General features: G+C 36.3%; 2 protein-coding genes and 1 non-coding gene across 7 annotated transcripts; 1 reads left to right on the forward strand and 2 right to left on the reverse strand.

The window, feature by feature from the left end:
* Positions 1–1,745: 1,745 nt before the first annotated feature.
* Positions 1,746–11,804, reverse strand: LOC130985396 (uncharacterized). 4 transcript variants are annotated; one of them, XM_057908366.1, is made up of 10 exons: positions 11,186–11,804; positions 10,431–10,844; positions 9,260–9,370; positions 6,931–7,021; positions 4,624–4,692; positions 4,310–4,387; positions 3,501–3,587; positions 2,724–2,774; positions 2,199–2,390; positions 1,746–2,117 (listed from the first exon to the last, which is right to left on the reverse strand). In XM_057908366.1, the coding sequence occupies exons 1-10, from the start codon at positions 11,281–11,283 to the stop codon at positions 2,013–2,015; spliced, it is 1,296 nt and encodes a 431-aa protein (XP_057764349.1). In that variant the 5' UTR covers positions 11,284–11,804; the 3' UTR covers positions 1,746–2,012. The 4 variants fall into 4 exon arrangements, with proteins under 4 accessions (XP_057764349.1, XP_057764341.1, XP_057764364.1 ...); XM_057908358.1 differs by having other exon boundaries at positions 6,931–7,060; XM_057908381.1 differs by lacking the exon at positions 4,624–4,692.
* Positions 11,805–13,997: 2,193 nt separating this feature from the next.
* TRNAM-CAU (transfer RNA methionine (anticodon CAU)) lies at positions 13,998–14,084 on the forward strand. The gene is given in 2 exon segments: positions 13,998–14,035; positions 14,049–14,084. It is a non-coding gene; the product is annotated as a tRNA-Met (tRNA).
* Positions 14,085–15,216: 1,132 nt separating this feature from the next.
* Positions 15,217–20,572, reverse strand: LOC130985422 (uncharacterized). 2 transcript variants are annotated; one of them, XM_057908392.1, is made up of 14 exons: positions 20,174–20,572; positions 18,618–19,473; positions 18,401–18,506; positions 18,156–18,276; positions 17,982–18,080; positions 17,588–17,887; positions 17,398–17,505; positions 17,214–17,285; positions 16,620–16,706; positions 16,456–16,527; positions 16,284–16,373; positions 16,089–16,196; positions 15,683–15,751; positions 15,217–15,537 (listed from the first exon to the last, which is right to left on the reverse strand). In XM_057908392.1, exons 1-14 carry the CDS (start codon positions 20,408–20,410, stop codon positions 15,463–15,465), a joined length of 2,400 nt encoding a protein of 799 aa, XP_057764375.1. In that variant the 5' UTR covers positions 20,411–20,572; the 3' UTR covers positions 15,217–15,462. The 2 variants fall into 2 exon arrangements, with proteins under 2 accessions (XP_057764375.1, XP_057764385.1); XM_057908402.1 differs by having other exon boundaries at positions 18,156–18,207; positions 20,174–20,554.

The following is a 20,572-nucleotide window of genomic DNA, read 5'->3' on the forward strand; positions in this document are numbered from 1 at the left end:
AATGTTTATGTTAAGTATTAGATTAAAAACACAAAAAGTGAAACAATGAGTATAACTTTTGAATATTGAATCAAAATGCATTTCACAAACCTTTGGAGAAAAATATATTAATTTCCTAAGCAAAAATGAAGTTGGAAAATAATTCATAAAATCACGTGAACACATTGTTTTTAGGTCAGTCCTAAAGGGTTCGAGCTATTTTTGGGTCAATCTTATCAGGTTATTCGGTCGCATGCTACTCGGGTTAATTTTTTTTAGCCCTAACACTCTCGGGTTGTCGGTCCATTCAGACCAATTCACAGGTTTCAAGCTGAATTGACATCCATAATCTTAATATATAACAAAAAATTAGAAGTCCACTTAGAGTATCTCCAATGGGGCTCGCCGGACGGACTCGAGTCGCGTGCCGAAGAGCCCCTCAGTTTTTGTTGCCAAGCCCAGGGGATTGAATGGGGGCGCGAGAGGGAGAAAAGTCGGACATGCGCCAAGTAAACAAAAATCATGTACTCCCTCCGTCCCATAATAAGTGGCCACATTTCCTTTTTCGTCTGTCCCACTATAAGTGTCTGCTTTCTAAAAATGGCAAAAGTTTATTTTAATTAAGTCAACAATTACTCACTAATTTGATCAACAATTGTAGGCCACTTTCTAAAAATGCCAAAATTATTTTAATTAAGTCAACAATTACTCACTAATTTGGTCAACAATTGTAGGCCACACTCTATTAAAACATATAACACTCAATTTCTTAATCTCCGTGCCGAAAAGAATGTGGCCACTTATTATGGGACGGAGGGAGTATTCAATTGTTTGACTATTTTTTTTTTTATCAAATTACCTCCTACGACAAGGAGAAGTACGTCAATATAATGAAAAAAGTCGCACATAAGCTCAACAATATTTCCGAAACAAAGCACGACATAGCCTACGTCCAAATTGTAGCCATGGACAATTGACAAATGGGCTTGACTCAAATAGTAATGCATGACTGAATGTTGGAAGAGAACGTGAAACGTCAAATATGAAACCCCTCTACTTTTTATTGTAATCTTTAATTATTTTAATTTTTTTTCTATTTTTATTAATGCAATTTTTTATTTTAAAATTCGATATTTATTTATTTTTTAATTCAATTTTTTTTAAATATAATTAAAAAATCTATAAAGCCCGTTATTGTGGAAGGGGTAGCTCTAAGACTATCAGATCAGTGACTTTCCCTCAACACATCCCTCAATTAACATATTCATTTCTCTCTCTTCCATATACACAACCCAACCTTTATCTTATTTATACTCCCATTAGTGACATTCACATGACCTAAATATTTTTCTATTTTATTTTATTTTTATTCTTGTATTAGCCATAATAATTTTAAATGTATTTATAAAATTTTAAAAACAGAGAAAAAATAAATAATTTTTAAAATTCAAAATTTATTTCATCATAAAATGAAAATTACAAGAGTTAAATAAAATTAAAAATACATAAAGCATATTACAAATACATATAGGAAATTTAAATTACAAATATATAGAATTTTTGTTTCAATTTGTAATTTTTTTATATCACAATTAAATTATTAAAAATTAATATTTAACATTTTATATATATATATATATGGCACCCAATGAAATGGTGCCACATGGAAGTCACTCTTTGATGAATTCTAATTTATTTTATTAATTAAGCTTTTTGTCTTTTATGGTGACATCATAGAAAAAGTCACCAACGAGGCAGAGTGGAGATGTTGAAAATAATGATTTCATTCATGTCTCTCTTTACTTGTGGATACCAACAATCATAAGAACTCTAGTATTTGTTTTGTTTCACTATCATTCTATTTCTAGGTTCACTCAGTTCCTACCTCATTCCTTCTCTACATACCAACCATCTCAGCATGTAAATTAACACCCAACTTTCAAACATTTACAAAAAACAAGTGACGAGCCCCGAATTTTGGTGTGTGAAATTCTAATGGCACGGAAAACTGTCTCGCTACCTCACCAAGAATTTTAGTAACCCCAAAGGAAGCTCTTCTCAGCTTGGTCGAGTAATAGCTTCACCGCCTCAAGCTGCGAGCTTTCTTGAAGCACAACACCAAAAGACACGGGCATTTGCTAAAAATAGTAGGAGTGTGAGTAAGTATAATAACGAGGTGACAGAGAGTCGTATTCAAGAACAGTAAAAAATTAGTGTACCTTTGCAAGCCAAGTAATGTAGGTAGCCGAAAAGGTTGCTTGTGCTTGATAGTCCCCATATTCATTATCAGGGATAATTGTGCAGGATTGGAATAGCATTATTTCATCTTTGATAAACATGTTACTCTGGTCATCAACAGCTAAATGTTTCATCCATAACAGTGACAGGAAGCGACGATGAAGCCATAGAGACTTGAATAACCATACATGAAAATTCAAGATGGAAAAGTATGTTAATAACTATTAATTAATTTCAATATGAAGAAAGATGAGACCACCTGAGTTATTGTCTAATAAGAAATGACTTGTTTGTTGATAGATACAAGAAACAGGCTACTAAAACTCCAGGTAAAGGAAATCACATGATATGTCATTCAATTCCTATCATCATGCCATTTGTACCTTTTTTTAATTTAATTATACCAATCTCCTCATTCGTGTCTTGTGTAAGCCATACTTGATCAAAAGTTTATGTTCTTATTCTTATGATGTGCTTTATTTCAGAATACTGTAGTGACTGCATACCTCTCTTCCCACGTACTGCCTTATCAACATTGCATCCCAGTCTAGCTCCTCCTGATATACATTCATTGCCCAATATTAGAGAAAATTGGGTTATGGTGATCACTGTATAAGCAGGTAGATAATCCTAAGTTAACACCTAGGACTAAAGACGACTTTTCTAGTTCTCTTGACCCAAATATTCCATATATTAAAGAATCTTCCTCACAACTTTCAGTAGACATATCGAAGCACATCAGACTTATTTCAAAAAATAACTATAAAACTTATATATTTCTTCTTGTTCTTGTTACTAATCAAACTTCTTCAGGATTGCTTGCAACAAAAGAATGGGAGAAATCTCCCGGATGCTCCTTTCATGCCAAGAAATATATGCCACAAATACAAGGACACGAAGCAAACTGTCAAACTGTCTGACAACAACGAAGAGTAGTTATTGCTGCAAATTTACCAAATATTACCTCAATCATCAAACAGACATATGAGAAGAAAATATCAGTATGTTATGGTAATCTGGTTGATAATTATCTCTACCTGGCGTAAGATTAAGTGTAGAAATATAGTAGATAAGTTCATGAATTACTTTCTGCACATAAGCTAATATATCATTGTTATGTTTCAGATACATGAGCTTGATGGATGCACAAGATGCAAACCCCCTCTCATTATAGGCAGGATCATAATTTTGGACAGTAAGCCATATCCCATGAAAAAAAAAAAAAAAAAATCCTTGCCAATTCTCTAGCATTTCAAATGATTAAAACAAATGCAAGACCAAACCTTCCATATTTTATGAAGTTCTCCATCTGACAAACCATCTGAATCCTTGTTAAGCTGTGAATTCTCTATCATCTGGACCAGTAACCGCTGAAATAAGAAGAAATATTATGTCGTGTGTGAAGTTGTATTTTGCAAAGATTATCACAATTCAAAATAGAACATGCTATTTTTCTAATATTGTTCTTCTATGGGAAGTTCAAGTGAGGGAGAGACCAGAAGGCATGGTTGAAGTCTCAATCAACTAGATGCAAGTAGACAAACTCTTACTTTGATGGATCTACCACCTGTACAGGTAATACAATGTGGGAAACTATGATATGTATAGCCTCGGAAGAGATATGCATGACTTGGTAATACCCGTCATGTCAATCAAAGATAACCTTTATCCATCACAACAATCTTAAGACACAGACAACTTCCTTAACCTAGAGTCAAAGAAATAGCAAGGTCGCTTATCTTTAATCACAATGTCGTCACTTTACATATTAGCATGCCATCATCATGATGAAAGTGCTGGCTGCTTTTCTCTATCTTTCATCACTTATAGAAATATTTTACCAAAAACACATGTTAGGTTCGGGAAATCACAAGGGACTTTGGTAAACAATACCATTATGTTGTGTCATTCACTATTTTCACAAGATTGTTAATCCAAGGAAACCAGCAAATTCATAATCTTGATCCAAGCATGCATAAAAAGACTAATATTCTAGCCAGACATAACCCAACCAAAACGAACATTTGTTATCATAAAACCTGCTCCTGCAGTTAGAATGGTGGGCATACTTGGCATAGATTTTCAAACTTACAGCTCGGAAGTGGAAACAAGAGTTATCAGCAACATGAAGTGCAGCCCAATCTCTGGAACTGAGCAGCTCACGTAGTACCTGGACAAAGAACGAAAAAGTGTTACGAAGACAGAATTGATACTAGACCCAAATTGGATAATGCAAAGCAGGGAGAGTAAATATATTCTGTATAAATGAAGATGGTATTAGAAATGATGTTATTGCTGGCCAAAATGGTGCACATCAATGTTATTCCTCCACAGCAGTGTAAAAAAATTGGTCTAACAAGAGGGAGGATCCGGGCACAGTGATAGGGCCTTTAACTTTAAACTGACCTGTGACTCCGACATGTAGGAAACCAACCAACAGCGGTGATTCCAAGCACGGTAGTTCATCTTAGAGTTCTGTGACAAAATAAATATCTATATATATAAATATAGTTCCATTCATGAATGCTCATTATGCCAGGATTATGTGATAGCATTTGAAATAATGTGCTCAATTTGTGGGATTATCAGATGATTGTGTTCTGGTTAAAAAGTTGATCCATCTAAGCATAGCATAGGCCAGAATATGTGCTTTCAAATATGATAATATTCTCAAGCTGTGGATTGATTTGGAATTATATGAACGAAATCATGAGTAGAGGTTACTGCATGCGATCAAACAGTTCAGCAAATAAGCAAATCCAATTATACTTATGTTTTTAAAATTACAGAAAGTGCAGTTGGTGGTCACATTGAAAATTTTCGAGCAGATACAAATAGAGTAAGTGAGAGAAACAGAGAAGGAAAAAAAAATCTTTACAACTCCATACAATGACTTTCTCAAGGACGAAGTACATCGTGCTTTGCTGGAAAGAATTTGCATTGCACAGACAGAAACACTTCATGAACACAAAAAACTGAGAGAGCCAGAAAAATCAACCCACAAGACAAATTGTGTCAACAGCAAGCACAGGATCTATATGTCATTGTTGTGGTCAAATCTCTAGTGATTCAAAGATAATGGAAATGGCTGTTACTTGTAAGATACTGTGAAAATTGTGCAACAAGCACTTGAATAAAATCCAGGATGCTTCTGCTTAATCAGGAATCCTTGTACTTATGAGGAACCATACTTCCAATATTAGGTTTCCAAATAGGTATTACTCCATCAGATAAAATAACAGTGAGCTTAATAGAGTTTTAAGAAAGAAATAAAAATATTTTGACAGGCCAAATTATGCAAGTCCCCAGTATGTTTCAAAAGATGTTCACTTGAAGAGGGAGAAAGTTTGATCTAGTGCTAAAGGCTAAATTGGTCTTAAATACAGAGTTCTGACCTAATTCTAGGAATACTAGCTTATGTGTGTAATCAGTAGCACGCTAAATTTGGTGGACTGACACAAATAAAGGTTCCTAATTTTACCCGTCACCATAATGGCTGCTTTCACATTGAACATCTTTGAATTGTCTCCTGTGTGAGATTATTTAAGAGGGTGTTTGGCTGAGCTTATAAGCTCTTTAAAACAGCTTATAAGCTCCTTCAAAGTTTTTGACAAAATAAGCTTCTAAAGAGCTTATAAGCTGTAAAATTAAGCTCTAAGAGCTTATATACTCCCAAAAAAATAAGAGGGTGTTTGGCTGAGTATAAGCTCTTTAAAACAACTTATAGGCTGTTTGTTTAGGAGCTTAGAAGCTACTTCAAAGTTTTTTGCAAAATAAGCTCCTAAAGAGCTTATAATCTCTTCGAAAAATAAGTTGCTCTACCCCAACATATTTTCTCATTTTCTTATAAGCAACACTCATTTTACAAAAATAATGCAACTATGATTTTTATTTTCATCATATATCATTTTAATTTCATTTTTCTTCAATTTTCTCTCTCTAACAAATATTTTATCTCACTAACTAAAAATTCTCTATCTAGCTTATAAGCTCAATTACCCAAACACTTTGACAACCTATAAGCTCTTAAGAAACCACATCTTATAAGCTTGTAAAACATCTTATAGGCTCCAAGAGCTTATAAGCTCTTTAAAATAAGCTTAGCCAAACACCCTCTAAGTTCCTTTATCCCAACTTATTTTCTCATTTTGTTATAAGAAACAATCATTTTACAAAAATAACTCAATTATGATTTTTTAATTGCATCATACATCATTCTAATTTTATTTTTCTTCAATTTTCTCTCTCTAACAAAGATTTTCTCTCACCAACTAAAAATTATCTCTCTAGCAATACTTTGACAACTTATAAGCTCTTAAGAAACTACGTCTTATAAGCTCTTAAAATATCTTCTTGAAACATCTTATAAGCTCCAAGAGCTTATAAGCTCCTTAAAATAAGCTTAGCCAAACACCCTCTAAATTAGAAGATTAAGCAGACTGATACCTAAAGCTATCCACAAAACTGCATGGGCATCATTCAAACTAGAACTAGGTCAAACTATAGGCTCTAACCCTACAATTTGTGAAAAAAAAATTATATACACAAAATTTTCACATCACGCTTTAAAAACACAAGCAGACAGAGTACTACACATGAATGACAGGAACCATTACAAAGTGGCCTTTATTTCAGCAAATGCATCAATTCAATTTTGATAATGACCGAATAGTTGTATATATATGGCTTCACAGTCCTAGAAAAGAATTAAACCTCTACTATTTTTTTCACTAACTCAGATTCTCTTTCAACAATCTCTGGTAGATTTGCACACTTTCCAGCTATCATCTTGATCACCCACCTCCTACCAGAGAGACCACACAGAAGCAAGTTCAGAGAATACCTAAATAGCATAACACAAGACACTTAGCATGGGAAGCACCAGTCATCACATGCATTCCATATCTTCTTAAGTGTGTAACTATGGGTAGTTGCACGGAAAAATGAAAGTGGATACTCCCTCCGTCCCATAATAAGTGGCCACATTTCCTTTTTCGTCTGTCCCACTATAAGTGGCTACTTTCTAAAAATGGAAATAATTTAACTTAATTAAGATCATTAATTAAGTTACTAATTAAACCCTAAATTATGTTTAAAATCAACATATACACCCTATCGTCTGTCACACTATAAGCAACCGCCCCTCTCTCTTCTTCTCCGGCGGGATGCCACCCCCATCGCCGCCGCCGCCGCCGCCTCTCACTGTCGCATCCTTGGGCGATTTGGGGGATTCGAAGCTCGCCGCCTCTCTCTTCTTCTCCGGTCGTGCGCCGATTTGGGGGATTCGAAGCTCGCCGCCTCTCTCTTGCCGCCTCTCTCTTCTTCTTCGGTCGTGCGCCGATTTGGGGGATTCGAAGCTCGCCGCCTCTCTCTTCTTCTCCGGTCGTGCGCCGATTTGGGGGCTAGGGCTCGCCTGTGCCGATTTGGGCGAGGTCGGCGCATCCTGTGTGCCGATTTGAGGTCGTCGTCCTCCCTCTCTCCCTCTATTCTCTTTCAGATCTAGTTTTTGATTTCTGGTGGTGGTGGTTGTTGTTGGCAGAGGAGAGGGGATTTCTGGTTGTTTCTGGTTGTTGCTGGTGGTGGTGGTGGTGATTTGGTGGTTGTTGCTGGTGGTGGTGGTGGTGATTTCTGGTTGTTTCAGATCTGGTTGTTGTCGCCAGAGGAGGGGGCGCGGCCGCGGCTTGGCGCGGCGAGGAGAGGCGAGAGATAAGGGAGAGGGAGAGAGGTCGACGGGGAACGAGAGATGAGGGAGGAGGAAGAGGTCCAAGGTGAAAGGTGAGAGGGGAGGCAGAGCCGCCGGCCTCCGGCGACGGCTCCGCCGTCCAGTGGCGGCGGCAGGAAGAACTAGGGAGGGAGAGAGTGAAAAGAGGAAGAAATTATTTTAATTAACTCAATAATTTTGATGGGCCCCATTCAATTAAAACATAACACTTCATTTCTTAATCTCCGTGCCGAAAAGAATGTGGCCACTTATTATGGGACGGAGGGAGTAATATATAGCATAATATTTTATAGCGAGATAGAGTGATAATGGATCAAATGAGAATTACTATCTTTTGTAATAAATGAGAATACATGAGCAAACACCAAAAATCCATGAACCCTAGATGAACAAATCAATGTATTTTAGGGATTTTAGGTGTTTGCTCATGTATTCTTATTTCTCAAGAAAGATAAGTCATTCTCATTTGATCCATTCTCTTTCTCTCTCTCTCTCTCTCTCTATAATATATATATATATATATATATAGGGGTTGGTTATCGTAAAAATCACAATTTAAAATGAGAATTGAGAACACTACATTGATGAGCAATGTTATTGCATCCGCCGTGAAATTAACTGCGTTTGGTAAAAATGAAAAAAAAAAAAAAAAATCACTCCCTCTAAGATTCGAACCCCATCCATTAAAATGATGCATCCACCATAGCTTTTCACGATCACATTCTGAAAATAGTTCTCCATTTTCATTTATTTAAAGGTTCTCATTAAACGCCTACCTTGCAATCCAGTGAAAATCACATCTTTTGGTGAGAGCCGACAACTAGGCACAAACACATCAATTATATATAGGGTTAGGTTCAAGTAAGAATCACATCCTTTCGTGAGGACTGAGAACCATGAACAAACACATAAAATACATAAACAAGAAATAGTCAGGTTGTGAATAATTACTATACATGAAATACATGAACAAGAGATGGTCGGATCTTGTATACATGTATATTTATGTTCAGGATATGTTATCTCTTATTCATGTATTTTATCCTTTACCATCCATAATATAATATGTGTATGTGTGTGTGTGTGTGTGTGTGTGCGCGTGTGTGTGTGTGTGGAAACCCAGTTTAAAATATAAAGTATGAACCGTTTTCAACCCTTAGATCATGAAGATCTACGATGGGTTCATCACTTTCTTGGATGAATTCATGGTCCTCACCTCGAATCCCGAAGGGAGCGAAATTTCAATTTTGAATTCATGCAATTTCACAATGAATTCATACACATTCCACATAGAATTCATTGGTTCATAGTGTATATTACCTGTGGCTCCAAGCACGTTCACTTTTTGGTGAATAGGATAGAACCAAAGCTGATAAAAGTAGTTCATCCATAAACATCGGCAAGAGTTGCTTCTTTGACACAATTAACTTCCTAGGAAAGGAAAATATAAGAGAAAGTTTTAATATCATTATCAAGTGGTAGTTGATGAATAGGAGTCTACAAATGAAGTTAACATCGAACTTCAAATCTGTTGTTAAGCATTAGAACTCCAAGGAGTACGAAGGAAGAAGTTTTTTCAGAATGATCTCATATCTATTTAATAGTTTCATAAATAGTTTCATTGAGCAAATTTATGAAGTATGCAGACATCAATGGGACCGGGTTCGTGACTTAACTTAAGAGAACCATCCAAAAGAAAATCCCAGCACAGCACTGTCTAGGTGTTCACAAAACTGAGATAAAGTCTTTAAGATAAGCTCCGAAACTCAACAGCTCTACTGAGTAGATTTAAAAAATGGCAATCAAGATGAGAATTCATACAGTAATTCGGACAATTAATAAGTGAACCATATCTTCTGTTCTTAACGGATCTAATAACTATTCTAATATCCTGGTGTCCATCAGATACATACATTTTTTACACTTCTTTTGGAGTTGGGAGATAAAAGGATTGGGATTCATACTTGAGTCTCTCACCCCTACAAAGGGGAGGAATACCAGTAAGTTACAAAGCTTGGGGTTATATTTTTATACTTAGGAAGATTTAAAAAGTTAATTTAAGAAGAAAAATATTTTTTACCCTAAGTTTAGTAAGACGGACCCTTGACACTGGACATGGACATTTGTCAGACATCCCTGGACAAAACAAGAAAGACTAGCACAATATTCAAGTCAGTATAAGCCACAAGTTCATCATTCTGTATTCTGAAGGGGTGTACTAGGCAAGATTATGAGTTAAAAAAAGTAGAAAATATACATAGCCTTCCAGCGAATGTTTTGAATAATTCTACCACTTACACCAGGTATAACTTTTATCTAGTGTACAACAGCCCCCCGAATTTCTTATACCCTTTCTAAATATCACTTCGGGATTCAGCCGACTAAATAGAAGTTTGAAATATGTTCAGAGTAATGCCCATCACTAGTGAAGGTCTTCGCGACCAGATGGACATAGTAAAGCATATGCGGAAAAACTGGGGCATGAATGTACCTGGAATTCCATGCAGTGCCAAAATCCGAGCTTAGTAGAAGAAGTGCCTTGCTATGTCTCATAACTTCAAATTCAGCAATGTCTAAGAAAGACGTTGCACACACTGATGCATTTTCATCTAGTTTTTCATCCTTCTTACATTGAGAATTGCTCAACATTCTGCATCGTCTATGAGAAACCATGAATGCATCTTTAGCTGCTTTATATAGTTGAACAAGAACAAGGGTAGAGATACCCAACTTATGCTCATTATGCCAAAAGCAAGTATCAGAACTATTATAGAGTGTTGATTCTGATTTACTGGTTTCATCCTCTAGGAAAGATCCATCAGCCACAGATGACAAGGAAGTAGAACTATGGACATCTTCACTAAAAAAAGAAAACTGTGTTGGATGAATGAACCCAACTTCATCACTGCCACCAAAAAGAGAGAAATATTAATCACATCACAGGTAAGTTGAATCAGTACTAATCACATTACAAGTAAATCTCCTAATGAGAGAAGAAATAATGGAACGCACAGAAAATCATATCTACATGATTAAATTCATATCAGAACACCATCAAGTAGATTACACATGTAATGATGATTTAGAACGTCTTTAACACAAACAACTAGCTAGTGGTGCAACCACAAAATAGGGGAATTTTCTCACACTCAGCAAACTTGAAGAATTTCTGGATCAAAATATCATTATTTAGCTTGTTCAATTATAAGAAAACACAATGAAAATGAGTATCGTCAGCAAGCTTACATGAGAGGGTCAGATTCCAAAATACCCTCCAGTTGGATAAGAAGATGAGATGGATCAATTGCAGCTACATTCATGTTTGAGACATATGGACCCAACATTCAATTATATTTTGCAAAGAGAAAGAGCAATTATATTATGTATGATGCGGAGTGTAACCGAATAATTACAAGCTCTTGCTTGACTCATTTAGATTTTGCATGAGATCAAGCTCAAGTCAGGCTTCTTTGGCCGCGAACGGTTTGAGCTCGAAGCAAAACAAAAGCATGCTATTCAATAACCTGGAGAGTGCCACTCATATGATATTTCAGAGCGGTGGGGGTGGGGGAGAAGGGGATTGCTTGTTAGGGTATGAGATGAAAGGGATTGCGACAAATTGGAATCAATAAATATGCAGTCGGCGGCGACCGGAAGAGATTTACTATTGTGACCGTTCCTTCCACTTATTCAATGAATATACAGCTTGGCAGTGGTGGTGGGTGGTAGATTAGAAGCATGCGGCGGCGGCCGTTTGCCTTGGGGGTAGATGAGTGATCGATTGTTCCAAGAATTTTTGCCAGGAAAACTAACTAATCAAAAATAACGAATTAGCCTGGAAAATTCGATTAATTATAGTGCATAACGACAAATTATTAATTCTGAGTTTGTGTTTGCTTTTTTTTATAATGGCATCATTTTAATTATTATCATTTTAATTATTACTCCCTCCGTCCGCCAAAATTATGTAAAATTGCTTGGGCACGAGATTTAATAAAATTGGTGATGATTTTGATGTAGTGGAGAAATGGTCCCACCACTTTATGAGATGTGTGGTTGAGATTGAATTTTGAGTGGGTTTTTTGTAAATAAAGAGTGTTAGTAAGGATAAAATATTAAAGAGGATGGTGGGACCATTGCCATAAAAGGAAAGTGACATAATCTTGGCGGACGCCAAATATAGTAATTTTTACATAATCTTGGCGGACGGAGGGAGTACTTCTCAGCATAATAATAATGTTTATTTTGAATGATTCATTTTTTTCAATCAGTCATAACTGGTAGAATAGCGGAGGGCGTAGGCATAGAGTGAAGGGCGCGACGACTGTGTATTTATTTTGGTCAAATAATTATTATTGTAACAAAAAATAATTATTGATATAAAAAAATAAGAAACAATACATTCGCATGACCATTTTGAAGGACATACAAATTTTGGTCATTGATTTGAAAAATACAAAATTTGACCATTTTTTACGTTTTTAAGATTGGTTTGCCCTTAAATTAAAGCTGATCGGATTCGAGTTTGCGTACGGGTTAGACACACTTGGTACTATTAGTGCCAAAAATATCAACTGAAAAAAAAAATCTAAGTAAATTGGTATTTTTGGTACTATTAGTGCCAATAATGTGATGCACGAATGGTACTAGTGACCACTTGGCACTATTAGTGCCAATAGTGCCATGTACGAATGGTACTAGTGACCATATTAGTGTCAATACTGTCATATACTTGTGCTGATACACTGTCATGCCTTATATAGATGAGTGCAGTTATACGGCCATTTTGAATACTTCTCCTTAGGGTTTAGATTATTCATTTAGAGTTTAGATTATCTATTTAAGGTTTAGATTCCCCATTTAGGATTTAGATTATCCATTTAGGGTGCTGCACGAATGGTACTTATGGCCATATTAGTGCCATATACTCTCTCGTATGGTCACTAGTACCATTCGTACATGGCACTATTGACATTAATAGTGCCAAAAGTACCAATTTACTTAGATTTTTTTTTTCCTGTTGTACTTTCGGCACTAACAGTGCCAAGTGTGCCTAATCCGCGCAAACCCGAATCCGATCCGCCCTAATTAAGGGCAAAACAGTCTTAAAACGCAAAAAATGACCAAAATTTGTGTTTTTCAGACTGGTGACCAAATATTATATTTTACTGTTCACAATGACTATATCAAAATGGTACTCAAAAGATAATGTCTCAAAAATATTATTTTTCTTCATGTCAATTGTTATTTTATCATAATAATAATAATTACTTTTAGTTATTCGGCCCAGATCCGCGACTTGCACCTAGATCCGCGCCCTAGCGCCGACCCGATCCGTCTCACCACACCACCTATATATGTGGTTTGATATGATAAGAGAATTTGTAAAAAAATTAAGTGATTAAGATATGAAAAAAGATTTAGTGAGATGATAAAAGACTAAGTATGGAGTATTATTTATATTATTTTCTTTGTCAACGATATCGTTTTCACTTTTGCTATTTTGGTTCGTCCACAATATTATTTTTACTTTCATTTATAGTAGCAGGGTCCACAAACTTCACTCACAATAATAGTGAGACACAAACTCCACTCATAATAAGATCTATTACTATTCGTAATTTTCTTAAAATTCGTGTCATCTACAAAATGGAAATGATATCGCTAACGAAGGAAGTATAATTCTATGAATAAACTTCAAACAAATGATCCGTAACACTTTATATAATAATTGTGTCGAAAAAGTTAAGCAAAGCGAATTGAGTAGGAGTAGAGGAACGGAGGGAGTATATTTTAAAAATCTTCACTTGTTCGCTATAATTTTTCGGTGTATTCTTTTATTTTTTTTACTTGGGGAGTTGGGGAGAGAGAGCACTAAGATTTGAACCCGGGACCTCACTGTTCACATACAGGAGGTCGCACCGCTTGGTGTCCTCTTGGGAACCATTATATTCTTTTTTTAACAATCGTCTTTATGTAGCAAAAGAAGATGAATTGTGTAAATAATTGACTATCCAATTACAAAAGATTTATAAAATGGATAAATTATAAAACACATGGGATGGTGGCGCAGTTGGCTAGCGCGTAGGTCTCATAGCTATGTTGAGTGATCCTGAGGTCGAGAGTTCGAGCCTCTCTCATCCCATTTTTATTTTTTTTTTCATTTTTTGCCCTTTTGAGTTTCTCACCCATTTTTATTTTTATTTTTTCATTTTTTGCCCTTTTGAGTTTCTCATTTTTTTTCCTTTTGATTTTTTACATTTTTTGCCCTTTTGAGTTTCTCATTTGTGATACTAGAACATTTTAATTTAATATATGGTTTAGAAACTCCTACATATGCATAATTTTATTATATCATCTTAATGAAATTAATCAAAAAAAATTTCAAATGCAGTCATCAGTCATTTGCTCAAAGGCTTAATTAGTTGGGTTAATTGCACCAAATATCACCAACTTTACCCGAATTCCATTTTTCCCATAATTTTAAAAAAATTCAAAAATTTTTTTTTATCACAAATTGAATTAGTAGTTCATTTTTCCCTCAGATTGGAGTCGACGTGGCGCTGATGTGGCTCACCGGCACACGCCACACACGTTCCACTCCGACGATTGAAAAGGTTGTGTTTTTTTTTATTATTATTATTATTACAACAAATATCATGAACTTTGCCCGAATTCCATTTTTCCCATAATTTTTCTTTTTTTTTTCGTTCTTCACTCCGAAGTCGCGTCGGAGGAACGCGCCGTTGTCGCTGAAGTGTAAAAACCAAGGGCTGAGGGGCTCTGAAGCTGCGAAGCAGCCGCCGATGGAGGAAGGGTTGCCGCGCTACTAGCCTGCCGCTGGAGGAAGTCGCGCCCACTGGAGGAAGTCAGCGCCGCTGCTGCCGCTGGAAAGGAAGAGTCGCCGAGCCGCTGCTGGAGAGAAAGGGTTGACGCCGCCGCCTTAAATTTATGAGGGAGATGGAACGGGAGGGAGAAACCGCAAGAGAGAGAGAGAGAGAGTGTGTGTGATTTTGTTATTTAAGTAATTTTAAATTAATATATATTCCACATCAATGTTAGGTGTAAATTTAAATCTACATCAGCGCCATGTCAACTTTCCGGTCACTCGAGCTAAAAATCGTGGGAAAAATGAACGACTAATTCAATCTGTGATAAAAAAATGGAATTTTTTAAAATTATGGGAAAAATGAAATTCGGGCGAAGTTGGTGATATTTGGTGCAATTAAGCCTATTTAGTTCCACCTTCTTCATTATATGCAATGTTACATCGACAATTATCTGGAAACATAAGCACCTCTATAAATGATCAAATGTTTGCATACATTAAATGGATAGAATTTACTTTATAAGCGAGCAAAATTTATATGAGAAAGATTTACAACGGGGAAAAGCCTAACAAACTACAACCACATTGCAAAGTTATGGTTATGTCTTTACATTCAAGAATGTAAGATTTCTAACCTCAATATTTCAAGAAGTGGTCAGCAGGATCTGTAGAGAGACGTCGTCGTCTTCATGGTTCATGCCACCCTGTTGGTGCATGTCAGGATAACAGATTTCAGCTCCTCTTTGCTCAGAGAAGTTTGCACCATTACCTGTGCAAATCATGCACACATGTTTTCTCATTCGATTGTCGTCTTGTTATAGCAAAATCAAGTAATTAACGAAATAGGAGTAACATCCAATATTCTCTTGGATAAAGTTTTGTTCCTCTAATGATACTGAAACAAGATTTCTAACCTCCTGTACTCGATTTCCAGCTCGAGCAAGCATTTTGTACTGATTTTCGAACATAGAGGCCATATAAACCTGCATAATAAGCTCACATATCAACCATCTCCAACATAACAAGTCAATCATTCGAATGTGAAAGCTTCATAATTTTCCATCTTGTATTGATCACTAGATTGACAATACATAAGTAGGTGCCAAACCCGAGCTCATAATTACTCAATCATCAAAATATGCAGTATATAAGCCTATATTATTTTTATCTATTCAATCTATCACCCAAAGTAAACGGCCCCCTAAAAGGATAATAGTATTTGCAACGAAGAAAAGGCAAGAGGAAACTCATAGTTTCCATCATATTAGACCAACATTTATCCATTTAATAGCTTTTTCTGATCAACTTGATTAACTTCACCTGAAAAGTAGGTGCCAAACCCGGGCTCACAAAGTACCGTCCTTTTGACACAGACTGGATTCCGTCAAACTGCCTCAATTCTTTCATCAGCAACTCAACCTCGGCCCACTACATAGTTTCAGAATAATGAACTTCACGTGGTGAAGATGCAAAGGGCAGTTAGAAATTGCTAGTGTTAAAAAATAAGGATGTAACCTCGGAATCTGCCTGAGCTTCTTCGAGTTTACAATCGAAAGTATTATGATCAGCAACCACTGCCTCCAGGGTCTCCATCAGGGGATCCGGCTGCCACGAGAAAAGAGAAGGTTATTCTCACTAGTAAGAAACTTTCAAAGGCAAAGTGACATTGACAAAGTATAGTAATTACCATTATTTCCTTTAATGACAGAAATATACGTTCCAGCAAAAAATCCAATTGATGGACTTTGGCATCGACAATCTGCATTCAAAAGAAGTATGATAAAAAAAGGGGGTCAGATTTCAAGTAGAATGCACGTGAAGGATCGCGACTTAGTTTTTCACACAACATACCTGGCCAACTTTGAAGTACGATGCAGGATCCAAAGTGGCGTCCCAAGAAACTTCTGTCTGGTGAATAAGTGCAGAAACCCCTTCAACCTAGGTAAAGATATTCAACAATCATAAAATATCCATAAGTCATGAAGATGACGTGTAATAGACCTTTAGTTGTTTCAACAGCTAATCGTTTTGAAGCTGCAAAGTTACCATTACACAGTCAAAGCTAGAGAAGATCATGGGTGTATATTAAAAGCGAGTACAAAACTGAAAACCAAACTTAACCTAAGTTATGACACAAATTTGGTCCGATCCATCAGTTTTTATAATTAACAAAATTCAGTTTTTGATTCTTTGGTTTAATTTTATACAAAAATAAAAATAACTGAATAAATCAATACTTAATTAAAGTCTTTATCGGTTTTGATTTACTCGTAGTTCTTGAATATGTGAAACAGCCATAATAAACTTCAATCAGGTAATAACAGTAATTTGGTTCAGATGGGAAGTTTAAAATGCTAATTCGATTAAGTTTGATTGAAAAACTAGTTAAAACCGACCAAATGGACAGAATCTTCACCCCTCGCGCAAATAAAACACTTTATTTACCTCAACAAAGACACCAAAGTATGTAATCTTTTTAATGCAGCACTTGACTACATCTCCAACACTCAGCCGTGCCTGCAACACAGTAACATATAAAGGTTCAGGACATTAAGTTGGGCAATGAATCAAGCAGACTTGCACACTATATAGGAATTTAAAATTGTTGGGAACTTTTTCAAAATCTTACCATGAGATCTCTCTTCTTTTCAACTAATTCTTCCTTCTCTTTTGGTTTTATTGAAAATATTAGCCTCCGAGAATTTCTGTCAGCCAATACTACTCCCACATAGATTCTCTGCAAGTGCAGGGGGGCATTGGGTAAAAAGTAATAAAAATTAAAGAAGAAGCTATTTGGCTTGAAATCTCGTCATCCAAACCTGACCAACAAAGGACGACAAGAATTTAAGCTTCTCTTGGTCATAGAGCATAAGAAGATCCTCCAGCTTCATATCTGGTGTCAATGCTACATCAGTCTTACTACCAATTTCTGAACTTTTCACCGACTCAGAGGCATCCATCGCGCTAGTAGCTTCATATTTTCCAATTATGCCCAGGTTCTGCCGGTAAAGAGATGGATCTAAACCTTTTCTTCTTAACCAAGACTCGAAAGCTAAGAATTTCCACCTAGCAGCAAGGTTGCGATATGGTAGAAAACCAATCAAGGAACCAAATGAGACCTGTAAGCAAAATATAAAACTAAAATAGTTATAGCTGAACTACGAGTATCGGCACTATGAATACCAATAAGACTAGAATAACAAGTTAACCCACAACGAATCCTCTAGTACTGGCGCTGATCAATTCCACTTCTTCTCTTTCTCCAGTCTTAACCAGCTGTTCTGCTCTCGTCCAGTCATCATCCTCCCGTTCCTAGATGAGTAGGCAACAATCAGATTCCAAATGTAACAATTTGGAATTAAGTATTGACTAAAGATGGTAGCTAACCTTAATAGGTGATGTTGCAATGAAGTTCTCCAGCTCTAATGGATTACCCAAGCTGTCAGGATTTATAGGAACCACCTCATTTCTAATTTTCTGATTTGCTGGTTTAACAGCGGGATCTAATCTATAGCATAGTATCACAGCAACACAAGAGCAGTATATTCAAGCAGTAGAAAGATAAACTTTATGAAAAACCGTATCTAGCAGCATTTTAAAGACCCAACGGAGAATTAGACAGATTGCACTACCTTTCTGGTTTGCCTATAAGCATAGTATCCATAGATGCAGCGATACTTCTAGAAAGTTCATCAGAACTGAATGTTTGCCCACCATACCGCATATCAGCCTGCAATTCTTGAAAAAGCACCGAGACATTTAATTAAACTGTGTAGTTTTATACTTCAATACACCACAAAAATATGATTTTATTACACAGAATGCTCAACTAAAGGCTAATCAAATTACCTTTTCCCAACCCCTCATCTGAAGCAGATTCTTCTTGGCTGGTTTCATGGAACTGGTTCTGATTGATGTCATTGGTAGTCACTTGCCGATTATCTGAGTTGGAAACATCCGACTTATTCTCGGTGAAAATACTACTGGAGCTAAGTTCGGTATCCTCTTTTGGAGAATCATGTTCTGCTTCCGCATTTGAATTGAGCTGCAACTGCTCTGGCTTTTTTAGAAGAGGGGCACTGGAGCTAAGTTTGGTATCCTCGTTTGACGAATCATGTTCTGCTTCTGCATTTGAATTGAGCTTCAACAGCTCTGGCTTTTTTAGAAGAGGGGCAGAACCTCTTCCTTCAGTAGATGAACTCCTGTAACTACCATCAAAAGAATCTTGACGGCTGTTCTCTTCTCCAACTTCAGATTTGGATGTCATAGGTTCAGGTTTCCTTAACAATGTAATATCACTAAACCTCTCTTTCTGGGGCTCCTTTCCCATTCTCAGTGATAAGTTTGGCCTCATTCCGAACCTTGTGGATCCACTCGCACCATCATCCTCATTAAATGATCGTGGTTTTCGCAAGATAACATCAGGAACGCTGCTTTTAGTCTCTTCTGAAGCCTTTTTAATTGGGCGGATAGAACTTTTAGCACTTTTTTCCACAGGTTTGGCAGTTTCTTCGAACTTGGCTCCTTTCTTTAATACAGGTCGGACCAAATTTAGCCCTTGCACGGATTTCACTGACCTCTTTTGATCAGGCAAATCACATGGGACCTCCTCTACGTTTTCATCCAATGCACTCCCCTTCTTCTTATCTAATAACTTCTCAATTTCCAAATAAGACACATCTGGATTTGATTTTCTACCCATTATCTGAAAAATTATAACAAAGTAAAAAAATGCAGCAACCGAAAGAGTACATGACAATGCAGAACTCTTCAACATATATTTCAAGATTAACAGAGAAAGCTCAAAAATTACGAAAATAACAGAGTATATGTTGTGATTCTTCATAAATCATAAAGAACATGCATCATAAAGCTGTGATTAACTGGAAAAATCCAATATCCGAGTACAAAGACTAGTTCGATGCAGATTTCTACAGCTAATTAGAAGCCACTTATAGGTAAATAATGTCTCTCCTTCAAAGTAAAGCATTAATCCAATATACAAAAAAACAAACAGATACTCATGGAGGGTAGATGCTACACCACTTCATATGTTGTGGCATCTACAAGAAATGTAAGCATGTTTTAACTCTTCAGTTCCCAACCAAAGTAATCAACAAAAAATCATTAAAAATTAAAAAAGAAAAAAAAGTAGCAAGGTAACACTATCTATCTTCCTTCAATTACCAATGCAAGCAACATCAAAAGCCAAAAGTTGTGCATAACAAACACTCTAAACGCAATTAGTAAATAATTATCACAATCCTTTAAATCATCAATGGAGATTCCCTCAATTAATCAGAAACCCCAGTATAATACATATACATAGAATATTCCAAAGTTTCAACCTTTAAGCCTTCTAAAAGTACATATCCAGGAAGGAAAAAAGAGTAAGCTAAAGGCACCTTGGCTAAAGTGATTTTGGGGTCTTCCCCAATCATTCGACCAAATTTAAGCTCCATCTTATCCCACTCGTCAAGCTGCGGTTCATCTTTTGATGCAGAAACCCAGAATTTTCTGGGTTTTCTGCAAGGGAAATTCAGAATTCCGAATTTCTTGGCATGAGAAACGGGTTGCGGAAAGAATTGAATAGCAGAGAAAGTGGTGGAATTGGCGGTAGTTCTGAGAGTGAAACTATCCATTGCTGATGAGATAAGGCGATGCTCATGTGATAAGATTGATAAACTATGAGATAATTTTTCAGAAAACGTAGAGTTATTTGTTAGGGAAGTGGAAGAGTAGTGAAGAGAAACAACAAAGGTGAAGGAAGAAGCTGTCGTTATTTATCTTCAAGAATGATAGGC

This window comes from Salvia miltiorrhiza, chromosome 1 (genome assembly GCF_028751815.1).
Source record: "Salvia miltiorrhiza cultivar Shanhuang (shh) chromosome 1, IMPLAD_Smil_shh, whole genome shotgun sequence".
NCBI lineage: Eukaryota > Viridiplantae > Streptophyta > Magnoliopsida > Lamiales > Lamiaceae > Salvia > Salvia miltiorrhiza.